We start from the raw sequence: 18814 nt of genomic DNA on the forward strand, positions 1-18814 counted from the left end.
AAAGACTGCATGCCTCTAGCATAGCAAGATGGAAAGGAAGTGGCTTTGGAATCTCACTGTCTATGTGATGATCTTAAGCAAATATTTAACCTCTAAACTTCAGTTTCACTTGTAAATTAAATACCTTATAGGATTATCATTAGGAGTAAATAAGATAATGCAGTGAAAATACCTGGCATATACTAGCTACCCAATGAATAATACTTAAATTGTCTCTTGGAGCTCACATGTTTTGCTCCTCCTGTGAATAAAGTTAGAGCGTTTTAGTACATGGGCTTCATATCCCTAATCTGGGGTGTTTAGAAGGTTTTTGCATGGAAGCTATCTTTTTTAATAGCAGAGGTTACCAGATAAGTGTTCCCTGGATAAGAGCGGCTTGACTATGAATTAATTTTGGTAACATGCCTGAATGGTGTTTGAGAAGTATAGAAGTTAACATTCTGTAAAGATGGTATCCTGCCTTCCATTAGAAGTCATTTTCGCACTGCTAAAAATGTTTTTTCCATTTACATATATGTAAAAAGGATTGTAACTGTTCTTGGTATTATAAATACATACTTGGTGTTCAAAAGGAAAAGGCATTGTTAATGACATAATGAAGAAAAAAAGAAAAGCATGGCATTATTAGAGACTGAAAAAGAATAACAAAAAACGTCCCCTAAAATTACGGCTATCAATTTTGGGTGTGTAGCCAAGGGCAAAATTAATTGGGTTATTTGCCAATATTATTTGAATAGATAAAGCAAGAAAAAAAATGACACTGATGTGACCAAAAAATCATTATATGCAAAGATAAATGTTGGGCCATTTAGATGTCACTGATTTTGGATATATTCTAAACAGATATAAATTTTATCATACAAATATTGGCATCTAGTTCCCCCATACTGAGGAGATTATATTTCACTCTAGTCTTTCCATGATCATATATCAAACATAAAAATGAAGAATGTAACTATTTATCTCAATTATTTGAAATATCGCCAGGCATGGTGGCTCACGCCTCTAATCCCAGCACTTTGGGAGGCCGAGGCAGGTGGATCACCAGGTCAGGAGATCGAGACCATCCTGGCTAACATGGTGAAACCCCGTCTCTACTAAAAATACGAAAAATTAGCCAGGCATGCTGGCATGCGCCTGTAGTCCCAGCTACTCGGGAGGCTGAGGCAGGAAAATGGCGTGAACCCGGGAGGCGGAGCTTGCAGTGAGCTGAGATTGTGCCACTGTACTCCAGCCTGGGTGACAGAGCGAGACTCCGTCTCAAAAAAAAAAAAAAAAAGAAAAATACTGCATTTTATAGATGTAAAATACAAAAAGCAATTTCATTCCCAACCAATCATTTCATAAATGTACGGCATTGGCCTCAAAGGAGAATAGGTGAGCAAATGTGGATAGATCAGTACTTTCTATCACCCCTGAAAAGACTATTTGAAATGCCTGCCCTTTTCACTTTGTTGGCAATATGTACTGTTTCTGCTTACCTTGCTTGAACCTGAATCCCCTGTCGCAGATGTATGGGGCACATCTCCTGTTGACTTTTTCTGTACTTCTGGGGTTGGACACCTTTTCCCCCTGTCTTCTACAGATTTCTTGGCATCAGAAGTTTCATGTTCACTTTTACTTTGTCTTTTTACTCCTGTTATTTCTTTGCCCCTCTTTGCTGAGGTTTCTTTATCTTCTTTCTTGGCCTGTTCACTTTCTTTCTTCTCCATTTCTTCTTTTGCTTTTTGTTGCTTCTCTGTAATTTCATTTTCTTCAGCTTCTTGTTTCTTTTTGGTTTTTTGTTCTTGTTCTTCCCTCCTCAGTTTCTCTTTCTGTTCCTCTTGCTGCCTTTCCCGAAGTTCTTTTTCTTGTTTGTTTTTCTCCATTAGAAGAGCAGTTTCTGCATGAATACGAGCCTTTTCTTCATCTGTTAACATGAGAGTTGGAGAGAAAACTACTGGCTTGGTGGAACGATCAGGAATAACTTTTCCATTCTGAGGAGATTGTTGCTCATGGTTTGTACTTTCAGATTTTGTTCTATGCTCTTCAGGCAATTTGACTGCTGGTTTTTTAGTACGATCAATCTAGAGCAACAAAGAGCAAAACATTTTTGTCAAAAATCAGGAAATAACCTCAGTTCTTGAGATCAAGTTGTGATAAAAAGAAGTGTCACTTTGTGGAGACAACATCTATCAGGCCATCTACTTGTTAATTACTCAGTGTCAAGATTTCTCATAAAACAGAACTTGAATGGGAGATATCCAAACATCACTGGAACTTACATCCTCTTGATCAACTTTCAATTCTTCCTGAGTGTTTTGTATACAAAAGAGTTAAAAATGTCTTTATTTAAAAACATAAAACCTAGACCTGGGCATACCTAGACTTAAGTTCCACTTCCAGGTATCCAAATGCCTACCCAATATTTCCATTTGAGTGTCACTGCATATATCTCAAACCTCATATAGCCAAAATGGATTCACGAATTCCCCCACCCCCGCGAACATGGTCCTAATCTCATGGATGTAACCACTCTCCCAATAGTTGCACAAATCAAAAACCTGAGTCCCATGATATGTTCTTCCCATATCCTTCTACACGCTGATAATTTTCCTCCTATATCTGTCCCTCCATCTCTTCTACCACAGGCCAAGACCATGCCAACCTCCTCTCTCACCAGGACTACAGCATAGTTTTTTTTTTTTTTTTTTTTCTTTGAGACGGAGTCTCGCTCTGTGGCCTAGGCTGGAGTGCAGTGGCCAGATCTCAGCTCACTGCAAGCTCTGCCTCCCAGGTTCACGCCATTCTCCTGCCTCAGCCTCCCAAGTAGCTGGGACTACAGGCGCCCACCACCTCGCCCGGCTAGTTTTTTGTATTTTTTTAGTAGAGACGGGGTTTCACCTTGTTAGCCAGGATGGTCTTGATCTCCTGACCTCGTGATCCACCCGTTTCGGCCTCCCAAAGTGCTGGGATTACAGGCTTGAGCCACCGCGCCCGGCCTATAGTTTTCAACTAGTTGCCCATCTCTTCTCTTGTCCCCGCTCCCCAATCTGTTTCTCCACATTATAGCCAGAGTACTCACTTTAAAACAAATTTGATTTGCTACCCACTATGCCCTCAGTACACCTAAAATCTTTACCATAGCCTGTAAGGCCCTGTGTGATCTTACATCTGCCTACCTCTCCAGTCATATGGTTGTGTATACTGGCTATACTTGCCTTAAAAAAAAATTATTCAAAGATGCCATGCTCCTTCCCAATTTAGGTCTATCAGCTGTTCATCTAGATAATGCCCACATTAGGTCTTGGCTTACACTCTCCCTCTGAAAAGACTTCCCTTGTCCCTAGAACTAGCCAAGTCCCCTGATACACGCTCTTATAATACCTTTTTCTTCTCCCTCTATTGGAATTCTGATCAAGTAACTATAATTACTTGTTTAAAATTTTCTTCCCTCCTAGAATATAAGCTCTAAAAGGATAGAGACTGTGCCTGGCACAGTTAATAACTATGTTACTGAGGGAACAAATGCAATCTTCCCTAACAACTTTTACAGGAGGTAAAATACTAACTGGTTTCCTTCAAGTTGCGTAATAAATTACCTAAGTTCCTGATTTAATGAGTTAAACGTTTATTACCTCAATTTAACAGAATATTAACACTAGAGAAGTGACCCTACCATCATTTCTTGAGAATACTGTGTAATGAAACAAAAATAAAAACTTTTAAGAACATCTGCCAATAACAATCTATATAGTGTTCTTACAAAACGAATTTATGTTTTTCTACTAGAAAACAAAGAAGTTGCTGGGCACAGTGACTCACGCCTGTAATACCAGCACTTTGAGAGCCCGAGCTGGGTAGATCACTTGAGGTCAGGAGTTCGAGACCATCCTGGCCAACATGGCAAAACCCCATCTTTACAACAAATACAAAAATTAGCCGGGCGTGGTGGCATGTGTCTATAATCCCAGCTACTCAGGAGGCTGAGGTGGGAGGATTGCTTGAACCCAGGAAGTCCAGCTGCAGTGAGCTGTGATCGTGCTACTGCACTCCAGCCTGGGTGAGAGAATGAGACACTGTTTTAAAAAAAAAAAAGAAAAACAAAGAAGTTAGCGTACAAAAAATAATTTTTTTCCTGTTCAGTTCTCTTTCTGCCTCTTAAAAAAAAATCCTTTGTCTCTTTTTCTGCATGTATTTGAGAATAAAGTAGGAAGAACCACTATGGGGATGAGGTTAACAATAAGAGGTGGAACAGAAACAAAAATAAATGTTGTTTCCATTTACATTTTGGTGGCTTGATCTATTTTTCCCTAATCTTACAAGTATAGTTATGATCATGTTACTCTCAAGCTTAAAATTCTTTAGTGGTTCTTTGTGCCTACAGGACAAAATTAAAATTTGATCCAAGTCTCTCTTGATGACTCTTGTCCATCCTTCTAATCTTACCTACTATCATAATTTCCTCTCTCCAACAAAGACTAGCGCCCACATATGCCAAAACTGTTCAATGGCCCCAGAGCATGCCCTATCCCTTTGGTCATACAATTGTCTACGTGTTTCGTCCATCCTCAAATCCTACTCTTAAAGCCCAGATAAAATACTGTCTCCTCCATGAAGACATCCTTGATCTTCTCAGCTAGAATATTCTCCTTGCTCTGTGCGCCAGTGACTTGTAGAGCAATTATGATATTTTGCCTTATGTCGTGGCTGATTTTATACAGATCTCTCCTTCTAAACATCAGAAGAATCCATCTCTTGTATTTACAAACTTTCATGCTGTCTTATTTTTTTTTTGAGACAGAGTCTCACTCTCACCCAGGCTAGAGTGCAGTGGTCCGATATCGGCTCACTACAACCTCTGCTTCCTGGGTTCATGTGATTGTCCTGCCTCAGCCTCCTGAGTAGCTGGGACTGCAGGCACGCACCACCACGCCTGGCTAATTTTTGTATTTTTAGAAGAGATGGGGTTTCACGCCATGTTGACCAGGCTGGTCTGGAACTCCTGACCTCAGGTGACCCACTCGCCTCTGCCTCCCGAAGTGTTGGGATTACAGACGTGACCCATAGCACCCATGCTGTTTTTTATACAGATCTTCAAAATGTGTCTAAAAAATTATACGTATCTTACAAAGTTATGTTGGGACACAAAAGGATTAGGGTTTAAACAGATTAAGTTGAAAGGAAATGCAATAACATAAGTTCTTTTCAGACTTTCCTAAATTTACCCTTTAAGAAAAGTTGTTTAATCACATCTATTTAGTCTGCAATTTATTCTGCAATACTAAAATGCCTTAAAAAAATGAAGAAATGAACCACTTCAGTTTATAACAAAAAATTACCAGATTTTCTATTCAATACCTGCTCCACAAATCAAATGTCATCCACTTTAAATGTGAAATACTGTTTTAAATATATCTGGGGAAAAAATCAAAAATGAATGCTAAAAATGTTATTGGGAAATGCATGGAGGGGGAACATTAGTTAACCTTTCTTTAAATAAAGCCAAATGAAGGAAATAAAGACTAAAATTTTTTTATTTGTAACGTCTTGATTATTTAAAAACTTTTAAATAATTATTGTTAAACATGCCTGTTATTTTTTTTTTTTTTTTTTTTTTTTTTTTTTTTTTTCATGCCTGTTATTTGCATGTCAAATTCTAAGGAAATGGAACTAAACTATTGTTTTAAAACCAAAATACTGACATCACATACCTACCATATGTAAGCCAAGCTATTTATGAAAACACTATGGGTCAAATTATAATACAAAAAGTCCCAAAAGGGCTATTCTAATTCACTGTGGTAATGCAATCTTTTACTGGCATTGTTTGTAGCAAATGGATTGCCAACTGGCTTTGGAAATCCCTTGAATTATCTACTCTAATACAGGCATGGCAATAACACTGAATTATGATGAAAAATTTTTAAACAAAAAATTTATTAAAACATACAGATTCTTCTCATTGATACTTTTTTCTAAGATGTTAAAGGTTATATATTAAACTTCATTTCTATACTGTATTTTTATTTTTTTTTTTTGAGACAGAGTCTTGCTGTCACCCAGGCTGGGGTGCAGTGGTGCAATCTTGACTCACTGCAACCTCTGCTTCCTGGGTTCAAACAATTCTCATGCCTCAGCCTCCCAAATGGCTGGCATTACAGGCACCCACCACCATGCCCAGCTAATTTTTGTATTATTAGTAGAGAGGGGGTTTCACCATGTCGGCCAGGTTGGTCTCAAACTCCTGACCTCAGGTGATCCGCCCCTCTTAGCCTCCCGAAGTGCTGGGATTACAGGCGTGAGGCACTGTGCCCAACTATACTATATATTTAATATTAAAACAAAAGCGAGAATAAAGTTAAAATCAAGAACATACCTGTGGAATATTCTTTATACTAGGCACTGGCTGAATTATGGGTGAAACATCAGATTTAGAAGCAGCAACTGGTTCAGCTGGAGTTGATATATTCAGTGGTCCCATTCTCTCATTTTGATCACTTATCAATTCTATATTTTCATCTACTTCTATAGATGGAGGTGGTATCTGGGCAGCAGGTTTAGAAGGAACTGATTCTTCCAATGAGGGATAAGTAAAATCCACTAAAATTCCAAAAATAAAAATGTTTTTTAGAATAGCAAAGCCCATACACAGTACTTACATTTCTCATGCATGTTAATGTAATAATTAAAAGTAAACTAAGTGAAAAAACAATTACAACAGTCTTAAAGAAAATGTGAACTTCCAGGCTTATATTTGTATGCCTGAAAACAAACTGCTCTCTAATAGGACAAATGCACACACAACCAAGAATGTTACTGTGAAAACAATTTTAAAGTATATTTTACCAAAGCAATTTTAAACAAAAATTTTCACATACATACATGAGATAGACACCTCTTCATTCTGGCGTCGTGGGGGTGGAGTGACCTTAGCATTTGTTGTATACTGGGGATAACAAAGGAGCCAGTTTTCATAGCCTCCCTCTAAAACCAAAGGCTCATTGCGCAGGATAGTTTTACTTTCCCACTATAAATAAGGAAATCGTATTTTTAATATGGCAGCAATCTATCAACAGCTAAAAACACAACAAATCTAAATTTTGAAGTTGTTCCCTTAACGACAAGATTTATCTTCTAAATAATGACAAAATGAGAACTGAATTCAAAATTCAACATTAAATAAAACAGTTATATAGGTGAGGTTTTAAAAACCATACAAATAATCAATGATCTTAGAAGAAAAATTAGAAAATAAATTACTAAATATAAAACAAAAATGACCCATAACATCACCACCCCAATACACTTTACATTCTGGAGTTTACTCTTATAGAGAATTTCCAATAAAACCTTTATGATGTTGCTTTTCTATGAACATCCTTCATCAATACAGAGCTATATCATCATTTGCAATGACTAGGTAATATTCGACTACTGACTGACTGACTGATTGAGACAAGGTCTTGCTCTATCACCCAAGTTGGAATGCAATGGCATAATCATGGCTCACTGCAGCCTTGACCTCCTGGGCTCAATTGATCCTCCCACCTCAGCCTTCCCAGTAGCTGGGACTACAGGCATGCGCCACCACGCCCAGCTTATTTTTGTACTTTTCATGAGCTGGGGTTTCGGCACGTTGCCCAGGCTGGTCTCAAGCTCCTGGGCTTAAGTGATCAAGCTGGCTCAGTCTCCCAAAGTGATGGGATTTATAGGTGTGAGCCACTGCGCACGGCCTATTCTACTTTACACACACACCCCAAAACTGAGTCAATCATTTGGGTTTTTTTTCCCCACTTAATTATAAGCATGCTGAAATAAACACAAAAGATCCTGATACATGCACATACCTAGTCACCTCCTTAAGGAAAATTCCCAGAAAGGGAGTTGCTTAAGCTAAGGTACATGAACATTTTAAGGTTTTCAACAGATGGCTAATCTTAGAAATGGTCACTTAAAAATATATATAAATATATTGGCTGGGCACGGTGGCTCATGCCTGTAATCCCAGCACTTTGGAAGGCCGAGGCGGGAGGATCACCTGAGGTCAGGAGTTTGAGACCAGCCTGACCAACACGGTGAAAACCTGTCTCTACTAAAAATACAAAAATTAGCTGGGCGTGGTGGCAGGCACCTATAATCCCTGCTACTTGGGAGGCTGAGGCAAGAGAATTGCTTGAACCCAAGAGGTGGAGGTTCCAGTGAGCTGATATCGCACCATTGCACTCCAGCCTAGGGGATAAGAGTGAGACTTCGTCCTGAGGAGAAAAAAAAAAAATTATATATATATTTATATTTTAAAATTTCTTAAGGATAATTACCTAGGAGTAGAATTGCTGGTTTAATATAATGCCCAGTTGCCCTTCAGAAAGGCTATACCAATTTATACACTTAACCAACAGGATATGAGAATGCCCATTATACATCTTCATAATTTTTACAAAACTGATGAACATAAAATGGTATCTTGTTTTAATGAGCATTTCTTTATTAGCAAAGTTGGACATTTTTTCATTTATTTACTATGCATTTATATTGTTCTATGACTTAATTATTTAATAATTGCATCCTTTGTCCCCTTTTCTATAGTTATTTGCAATTTTTTTAGTAAATAGTGAATGTACTCTGAATATTAGGGAAAAAAGGTCTTTGTCATATATATTGCCAACATTTTTCCTGATTTTTACTTTATGTTTTTTTTGTTTGTTTTTTAAACACAGTTAAATGTCTTTTCTTTTTGAGATGGAGTTTCTTTCTTTTGCCCAGGCTGGAGTGAAGTGGCGTGATCTTGGCTCATTGCAACCTCCGCCCACCGGGTTCAAGCAATTCTCCTGCCTCCCCCTCCTCAGTAGCTGGGATCACAGGTGCCCACCACCATGCCCGGCAAATTTTTGTACTTTTAGTAGAGATGGGGTTTCATCATGTTGGCCAGGCTGGTCTCCAGCTCCTGACCTCAAGTGATCCACCTGCCTTGGCCTCCCAAAGTGCTGGGATTACAGGTGTGAGCCACTGTGACCAGCCATAAACAGTCTTCATTTTCCTTTACGACATCTTGGTTTGATATCAAGGTAATAAAAAATACCAATGCTTTCTCCTAATAGTTTGCTGTTTCAATCTATACATTTATATCTTTTATTCATTTGAGATGTAGCTTGGTCTAAGAAATAAGGTAGGGATCCATTCTCTTTTATTTACTGGCTAGGCAGTTGTCCCCAAACCATTCATTTCAATCCATCTTTTCCTCAATGATTTACGTCACCTTTATCATACACTAATCATTTACATATCTTAGTTTGAACTTTATGAAATTGCCGAACTGCCATTTGTAGGTCAATGCCAGTTGAATCCTGGCAGTTTCATATAATTGTCCCATACTTAGGTATATTTCTGGGTTCCCTATGACATAGCATGAATTGTTCTAAGGCTTTTAAGACTGCCTTTCTGAAGGGCAATCAACTGACCCTCCTACCAGCAGAACGAGTTTTCTTCTCACCACATGCTCACCAGCATTCAGTGCTATCATTGTTAATAATTTAACAAATTGGCCGGGCGCGGTGGCTCAAGCCTGTAATCTCAGCACTTTGGGAGGCCGAGATGGGCGGATCACGAGGTCAGGAGATCGAGACCATCTGGCTAACAGGGTGAAACCCCGTCTCTACTAAAAAATACAAAAAAATTAGCCGGGCACGGTGGTGGGTGCCTGTAGTCCCAGCTACTCGGGAGGCTGAGGCAGGAGAATGGCCTGAACCCGGGAGGCGGAGCTTGCAGTGAGCTGAGATCTGGCCACTGCACTCCAGCCTGGGCAACAGAGCAAGACTCCATCTCAAAAAAAAAAATAATTTAACAAATTAACTGGGTGTGGTGGCTCACACCTGTAATACCAGCACTTTGGGAGGCTGAGGCAAGAAGATTGTTTGAGTATAGGAGTTTCAAGACCACCCTGGGCAACATAGTGAAATATCATCTCTACAAAAATAAAATAAAATGAAATTAGCTAGGATGGTGATGCACACCTCAGCTACTCAGGAGGCTGAGGTGGGAGGACTGCCTGAGCCCAGGATGTCAAGGCTACAGTGAGCTGGGATGGCACCACTGCACTTCGGTCTGGGCAACAGAGTAAGATATGTCTTCAAAAAGCAATAGGTAAAAAGAAATTTTAGAATTCAAAAAATAAAAATTACAGAAAAAAATAATTTAACAAGTTGAACTGAGTACAGTAAGTCCCCTTGTATCCGTAAGATTCAACCAACCAGACTTAAAATACACTTAGATGGGCCGTGCACGGTGGCTCACGGCTGTAATCCCAGCACTTTGGGAGGCCAATGTGGGCAGATCACTTGAGCTAAGGAGTTTGAGACCAGTCTCGCCAACATGGTGAAACCCTGTCTCCACTAAAACTACAAAAATTAGCCAGGTGTGGTGGTGGGCACCTGTAATCCCAGCTATTTGGAAAGGCTGAGGCAGGAGAATCGCTTGAACCTGGGAGGCGGAGGTTGCAGTGAGCCAAGATCACACCACTGCACTCCAGCCTGGGTGACAGAGTGAGACTCCATCTCAAAAAATAAATAAATAAATAAATAAAATAAAATAAATAAAATAAAAAATATACTTAGATGCCCAACACAGTGGCACATGCCTGTAATCCCAACACTTTGGGTGGTCAAGGTGGGAGGAATGTTTGAAGCCAGGACTTTGAGACAAGCCTGGGCAACATAGCAATACCTTGTCCCTACTAGAAAATTTTTAAAAATTAGCCAGGCATGGTGTGCACCTGTAGTCCTAGCTACTCAGGAGGCTGAGGCAGTGGGATCACTTGAGCCAGGAGTTCAAGGCTGCAGTGAGCTATGATTGTGCCATGGCACTCAAGTCTAGGTGACTGAGAAAAAGTTTGTCTCTAAAAATTAAAATTAAAATTAAAACATAAATAAATTTAAAAAATATATAGTTAGGCCTATGATAGTTATGTCTGTACTGAGCATATACAGACTTTTTTCTTGTCACTATTCTCCAACAAATATGGTGTAACAACTATTTACAGAGCACTTTTTATTAGTTATTATAAGGAATCTACAGAGGATTTAAAGTATATGAGAGAATATGTGTAGTTTATATGCAAATACTATACCATTTTATGTAAGTAAGAAACTTGACTATCCATGGATTTTGGTATTTGTGGGGGGCTCTAGCACCAATCCCCCACAGATACTGAGGGACAACCGTATTATTTTTTAAACCTTTGTTAACTTGATCAGTGAAAATGGCACTCGCTTTAATATGCATTTATCTGATACTAGTAAAGTTGCTCATTTTTATGGTTAAGTCCACTTGCATTTCACTTTCTGTTCATGGCTATCTGTGTGCACAACTTATTTTACTATTTTATCTTAAGTATTTTTCTTATTTGTAAAAGCTCTTTGGATTTCAGGTATTTTAAACCACTGCCATGTGTGTTGTAAATATTTCTGCCTGTCTTCTGCCTTGTAATCTTTTTTTGTGTGTGTGTGAGACAGAGTTTTGCTCTTGTTGCCCAGGCTAGAGTGCAATGGTGTGATCTTAGCTCACCACAACCTCCGCCTCCCGGGTTCAAGAGATTCTCCTACCTCAGCCTCCTGAGTAGCTGGGATTACAGGCGCATACCACCATGCCCGACTAATTTTTTGTTTTTAGTAGAGACGAGGTTTCTCTACGTTGGTCAAGCTGGTCTCAAACTCCTAACCTCAGGTGATCGGCCTGCCTCAGCTTCCCAAAGTGCTGGGATTACAGGCGTGAGCCACCACACCTGGCCCTGCCTCGTAATCTTATAAGATCTTTTCCCACCTAAGTTTTAATTTTACCACGCCCAGCCAAAACAAATCTTTTAAACCTGAATTTATAAAAAATTCTACAATCAAAGCGGCTGCTCAAGCCTGTAATCCTAGCACTCTGGGAGGCCAAGGCAAGTGGATCACCTGAGGTCAGGAGTTTGAGACCAGCCTGGCCAACATGGTGAAACCCCCTCTCTACTAAAAATACGAAAATTAGCCGGGTGTGGTGGCTCACACCTGTAGTCCCAGCTACTCAGGAGGCTGAGGCATGAGAATCACCTGAACCCGGGAGGCAGAGGATTGCAGTGAGCTGAGATCATGCCACTGTACTACCACTTGGGCAACAAAGTGAGACTCAGTCTCAAAAAAAAAAAAAAAAAAAAGATCAATATTTCAGTATTAAAGATAAACAACTAGTTAACATGCCTTTCTAACAACCAGAGGTGCCCTGCAATTACAATAAACAATGAAACTTGCAAACCTTGAAAAGTGCATCTTTCAGACTCCGGAGAACTGTTCCAATCTGTAAATCTTTGGCAGAACTAAACCAGTCAAGAAGTACCACATACTCCACATTCCCCCTCTTCTTCCATGTGTCTTTAGAATCATCTGGGAGGTGTGCTTCAATCCAACTAGCAGTGACTCTGAAATGTATTAACATTGAAATTGGGGCAAAAGTCAACAAGAGGTCCTAATATACTAACAGAAGACACTCAGTTTTGTTCTACAGTCTTGACCACACCACAGCAAATTTTAAGTAGATTTCTTTCTAAGGTGAGATTATATATTAAGATATTAAACAGCCTAAAATGTTTAACCCCTTCACTACTGTATAATATTGGAACATAGTTTTAGTAGTTATTAGAGACTAAAAGAAGACTGAATTCTTTTCATTCTGACCCTTTAAAAAAAAGTGGGGGGAGCAAAACTGAAAACAGAGAAAATTATCTGAGCTCCTCTTTCAGCCAAATATAAACTGGGTAATATTATTCATATTTCAGTTCTCTTATACCTGTATAATAGTCCACCATATACCAGGATGTTTATTCAACAAACACATATAGCATTTACCATGTGCCAGATACTGTTCTAAATGCTTTATTCTCATTGAACTCATTGTGTCTTCACAACAATCCTGTAAGACAAACATTATTTCTATTTTGGGGAAAGTGAGGCACAAACAGGTTAAGTGACTCGCTCAAGATAAGTGGAGCCAGAATTAAAATTCAGGCAATCTGGCTCATGTACATGTTCTCTGCTATGCTGCCTCTTAAAAATGTCAACTGTGAATAGCACCAACTCTACCTTAAAGCACAATGTTCACATCATCGTTTGCTCACATAAAAGCTGAAGTCCGGCTGGGCGTGGTGGCTCATGCCTGTAATCCCCAGCACTTCGGGAGGCCGAGGAGGGTGGATCACCTGAGGTCAGGAATTCAAGACCAGTCTGGCCGACATGGTAAAACCCCATCTCTACTAAATACAAAAATTATCCGGGCGTGGTGGCAGGCACCTGTAATCCCAGCTACTTAGGAGGCTGAAGCAGGAGAATTGCTTGAACCCAGGAGGTGGAGGTTGCAGTGAGCCAAGATTGTGCCACTGCACTTCAGCCTGGGCGACACAGCGAGACTCCGTTATCCAAAAAAAAAAAAAAAAAAAAAAAAAAAGCTAAAGTCCTTACAATGGCCTGCCACAGACATACACCCCCAAGGCTCAACGTGGTCATCTCTAACTACTGGCCCCCTTTACTCACTCCAGCTACTAGCTTCCTTGTTATTCCTGGTTCATCCAGGCATGCTCTTCCCTAAGGGCCTCTGCTCTTGCTTTTTCCGTCTGGAATCCTCTTCCCCCAGATAGCTGCATTACTCATTTCCCTTATTTCTTCAAGATTTGCTAATAACTTCTCTGTGAGGCCTTTCTAAACACACACACATGCATACGCACACACAACATTCCCATTTCCACGGCACTCCACATAAGAAAAGCTAAACACTGCAAGCTTTTATTGTGTGTCTTACCTATCTCATCTCTCTGTTAAAAGCTCCAAAGACAATTTTTTGTCTGTTCAATGGCTTAGCCCAGCACTTAGAACATAGTAACCCAGCCCATAGAAAGTGTTCAGTGAATACTGTTTTTATCAGCTGGACGTGATGGCTCACACCTGTAATCCCAGCCCTTTGGGAGGCCAAGACAGGCGGATCACCTGAGGTCAGGAGTTCGAGACCAGCCTGGCCAACATGGCGAAACTCTGTCTCTAATTAAAAATACAAAAATTAGCTAGAAGTGGTGGTGCATGATGGGAGTCCCAGCTACTCGGGAGGCTGAGGCAGGAGAATAGCTTGAACCCGGGAGGTGGAGGTTGCAGTGAGCCAAGATCACGCCACTGCATTCCAGCCTGAGCGACAGAGCAAGATCTCCATCGCAAAAAAAAAAAAAAATTGGTTTCATAATTGAATGAGTGAATAATACAGATTCACGCCTCTAGGTAAGGAGCTCCATATTATTCTTAGCAAAGCACTTAGTATATAGTGGCATTTCAATATTTAACTGATGATACTGGCAAGCTGGGCAGGACTGGTACAACTTTTATCCACAAGTAAAACCAAATAATTAAGATCATTTTAATTTTAAAATCCATTTCCTATATAATATTGTTACTATATCTTCTAGGAAGTAAAGAAGTAGAATAAATATAAAATATTGTCTAATAATATCCTCTCCTGATACACACAGATCAGAAGGATGCTTGGTCAACAAAGAAGGAAAAAAAATAAAACGTGATATTCTTAAAGACTATTTCCAACCTGGGGTATATTTACCTAAATACTGTTTTCAGGATTAGTATTCTACAGAAAAGACTTTCGGAAACGACAGTATCCGCCAACATTTCTCAAACTTCTATCTTTTATGTACCACCTTCACAATTTGCTTTAACTCTGCTCTACTTGTCCTTTATTAAATTTAATTAATTTAATAAAAAATACTTTTTTACTTAAATAAATTTAATAGGAAATTGTATGGCCCTAAATACATGAAAAAACAGCATCATATCCAATAAGTAAAAGGTACATCTGAAGATAAATAAAATATTTAAGTAAACTGTGCTACAGTCACACAACAGAATACCATATGGCAATGAGAATGAACAAACTACAACTACACACAACAGAGATGACTGTCACAAACATAGGTTGAGTATAGAAGACAGATATAAAAGACTACATATTATAAATTCCATTTATATAAAGTACAAAAGCAGACAAAAAATATATTCCATTAGAAGTTCGTGGTTTCCTTGGGCAGTAGTATACGGGTAGTAACTTACAGGAGGTATACTGGGTTCAGGAGGGATGATAACGTTATGTTTCTTGGTCTGGATGCTAATTAAGTGGGTGCATTCAGTTAATGAAAATTCATTGGGCTAGATGCTTAGGACAGGAGTACTTCTGTATATATACTATAATGTATTAAAAGTTAAGAATATGGGAGCTAAATGGTAAGAACTTAAGAACACAAAGAAGGAAACAACAGACACTGGGGTCTACTTGAGGGGGGAGTGTAAGAGGAGGGAGAGGAGCAGAAAAGATTTAACTATTGGGTACCGAGCTTATACCTCGGTGATAAAATATGTATGTACAACAAACCCCTGTGACACGTTTACCTATGTAACAAACCTTCACATGTACCACCAAAGCTAAAAGAAAAGTTTAAAAAAGAAACAGGCTGGGCACCGTGGCTCACACCTGTAATCTCAGCACTTTGGGAAGACGATGCGGGTGGATCACTTGAGGCCAGGAGTTCAAGACCAGCCTGGCCAACACAGTGAAAACCTGTCTCTACTGAAAACACAAAAATTAGCCAGTGTGGTGGTGCACACCTATAATCCCAGTCACTTGGGAGGCTGAGACATGAGACATGAGGATCAAATGAACCCGAGAGGCGGAGGTTGCACTGAGCCAAGATTGTACAACTGCACTCCAGCCTGAGCAACACGGCGAGACCCTGTCTCAAAAAAGGGGGGCGGGGCACGCTGGGCACAGTGGCTGGCTCACACCTGTAATCTCAGCACTTTGAGAGGCCAAGGCAGGTGGATCATTTGAGGTCAGGAGCTCAAGACCAGCCTGGCCAACATGGTGAAACCCAGTGTCTACTAAAAATTAAAAAATTAGCTGGGCAAGGTGGTGCGTGCCTGTAATCCCAGCTACTCGGGGCTGAGGCAGAAGGATCTCTTGAACCCAGGAGGCAGAGGTTGCAGTTGGCTGAGATCGCACCATTGCACTCCAGCCTGGGTGACAGGGCAAGACTCTGCCTCAAAAATAAATAAATAAATAAATAAAATTAAATTAAAATTTAAAAATTTAAAATAAATACAATGAAATAAAAAGCTTAAAATTTTAAGACGAGATAGGCCGCATGCAACGGCTCACATCTATAATCCCAGCGCTCTGGGAGGCTATGGTGGGAGGATCGTTTGAGCCCAGGAGTTTGAGACCTGTCAAAATTAGCTGGGCATGGTGGCGTGTGCCTGCAGTTCCAGCTACCCAGGAGGCTGAGGTGAGAGGATCACCTGAACCCAGGAGGTCAAGGCTGCAGTAAGCCGTAATCATGCCACTGCACTCCAGCCCAGGCACAGAGTGAGACCCTGTCTCAAAAATAAATAAATAAAAATAGATAATGAAAAAATACAGTAATCACTATCAGCTAGTTGTAGGTATTGCTACCTATAGAAAGCTCTGAGACCTTTTCCCTTCAGTTAGAGAGGTAAGCAAGTATTTAAAAGATGTACTAGCACCAAACTGAAACTCCTTTAAACTGACTCAAAAGGACTGTAACATAAATTAAAAGGGAATAATTTTCTCAGTGTGCATTTCATTGTTCTTTAATCTTCAACCTAAAATCATCTTGAGTTTCATAGTAGTCCAAATCTCACATTTTGGAAAACTTCCATGTAAACTCAATAATAAAGACCACCAGCTCTCTATTAATACAGATTAGACTACCCAAAGACTAATTATAACTTTATCTATTCAAATCCTGGGAATATATTCACATGTTTAATTAGACTGAGCACTCTAATTTTTTTTTTAACAACTGGTAATCAATTTATTAAAATAGTTGACTTAAGCATCTCCAATAGGAACTTCCACCTCAACTCCTGACTCAATACTGAAGGAGGTAATCTGCTTAACAATCTCAGAACGGATGTGCAAGTTAATGAGTTGTTTGTGGATTCTCATCTGGAAATGATCCCATGTCTTAGAACCATCACCAAAAGGAGTTTTTCTTGTAGCGATTCTCCAAGTCTTAGTAGGCATTTGAACTGGTTCTTTCACTTTGAGATTCTTGTTCTTTGCTCCTCTGATCAAGTCAACACACACCTTCTCCAGGGATTTTATGCTGCGGCTCATAAAGAGTGATTCTAAATCAGTGAACTGCCACCTCCAGCTCCCCGGGTGTTTTTCCAGTATCTTTAAAAGCCACGGGTGCTGCGTGGCTTCCGGACCGACTGGTTCCTCAGCGAGAGCAACAGCAGTGTGGCAGGAGCAGGAGCAGGAGCGGGCTGACCACAGCTCAGCACCACCTTTGACAGTGTCTTTCTCAAAGAGTTGTGTTTTTTTTTTTTTTTTTTTTTTTTTTTAATGAGACGGAGTCTCCCTCTGTAGCCCAGGCTGGAGTGCAGTGGTGTGATCTCGGCTCACTGCAACCTCCGCCTCCCAAGTTCATGCTATTCTCCTGCCTTAGCCTCCCAAGTAGCTGGGATTATAGGTGCCCGCCACCACTCCTGGCTAAAGTATTTTTAATAGAGATGGGGTTTCACCATGTTGGCCAGGCTGGTCTGGAACTCCTGACCTCAAGTGATCCACCTGCCTCGGCCTCCCAAAGTGCTGGGATTACAGGTGTGAGCCACTGCGCCTGGCCTAAGAGCTCTAATTTTTAAATAGCTTATTTACAAAACACTCTATGCTTCAGGTCAAACATTTATCAAGCATCTACAATATGCCAGGAACTATACAGATTTTATTATCTAATTTTAAAAATATATAATTTTAAACCAAGACCAAGAGAGGTAACAGGATCTATATAAGAATGCTAGAAATAGTGAAAATAGCCCTGTATCTGGAGGTTTAGCTCTGCCACTATGCCATGATTTCCAATATACAATATACCCATGCAAGTCACTTTAAATTATTTTATAGGTTAAAGGCCTTCTTACCAAAAAAGAAAGAAAAAATTTTAAATTAAGTCCTTACTCATGCCAGGACCCGTGCTAAAGTCTGTGTGTGTGTGTATATAATGTTTCTCATTTAAATCTCCTGAAACCTCTGTAAGATAGGTTCTACTATTATCCCCATTTTACAGATGGAAACACGAGCTTAGAAATGTTAGGTCACTAGCTAGTAATAATGCAATTAGTAAGTGATAGTTACTTGAATAGAGTCTGGCATTAGAAACTATACTCTTTTAACTTAAGCACACACACACACAAAGTATTTGTATAGCTTCTATCACAGATAATATAGGGAATTTCAATATGTAAAACAATTCAATTAGTTCACAATTTTAATCAATTTGGTACATACGATTCACATGCTTATAAACAGAAAATAACAGGAAAAATCAGTTAACAAACACTTGGGGAGAGAGGGAAAAGGCAACTTCATTTGTCTTTTGATAAGACTCTAAATATCACAAACAGGAGAAAAATAGCCAAATAAAAAGTTAGCAAATCCGTAACTTCAACCTTCAAAAAGGGTCAAGTGTGTCTTTAAAAAGCCAAGATTTAGGGAAGTCCCATTTGGGCACCCCTCACTCTCCCAAGTGAGAGAGTTGTTCTCCTTTCTCTTTCTTTTGCCTATTAAAAACCTCTGCTCCTAAAACGCACCTCCCCCTCCCCACCCCCACACACAAAAAGAGGCAAAGATCTAAAAGGTTACCAGGAAAGACTACTTTATCACATTTAGCTTGGATCCTAAGTAGTAACATTTACTAAGGTCCACAGTTTACTACTTACTACACAACATAATACTTTAC

At 39.6% G+C, this 18814-nt stretch overlaps 1 protein-coding gene and 1 pseudogene across 7 annotated transcripts in view; both read right to left on the bottom strand.

The window, feature by feature from the left end:
* LOC105490448 (ubiquitin specific peptidase 8) overlaps positions 1-18814 on the bottom strand; it is a 78405-nt gene that overhangs the window by 17572 nt on the left and 42019 nt on the right. For all 7 annotated transcript variants that reach the window (XM_071066861.1, XM_071066862.1, XM_071066859.1 and 4 more), the window contains 4 exons: positions 12265-12427; positions 6865-7009; positions 6359-6582; positions 1482-2066 (listed from right to left, as the gene is read on the bottom strand). In XM_071066861.1, the coding sequence (XP_070922962.1) occupies positions 1482-2066; positions 6359-6582; positions 6865-7009; positions 12265-12427 (1117 nt within the window). The remainder of the gene's footprint in view (positions 1-1481; positions 2067-6358; positions 6583-6864; positions 7010-12264; positions 12428-18814) is intronic.
* On the bottom strand, positions 12434-18766 carry LOC112428084 (small ribosomal subunit protein uS10-like; annotated as a pseudogene).

The sequence above is a fragment of the Macaca nemestrina genome, chromosome 7, assembly GCF_043159975.1.
Source record: "Macaca nemestrina isolate mMacNem1 chromosome 7, mMacNem.hap1, whole genome shotgun sequence".
Classification (NCBI taxonomy): domain Eukaryota; kingdom Metazoa; phylum Chordata; class Mammalia; order Primates; family Cercopithecidae; genus Macaca; species Macaca nemestrina.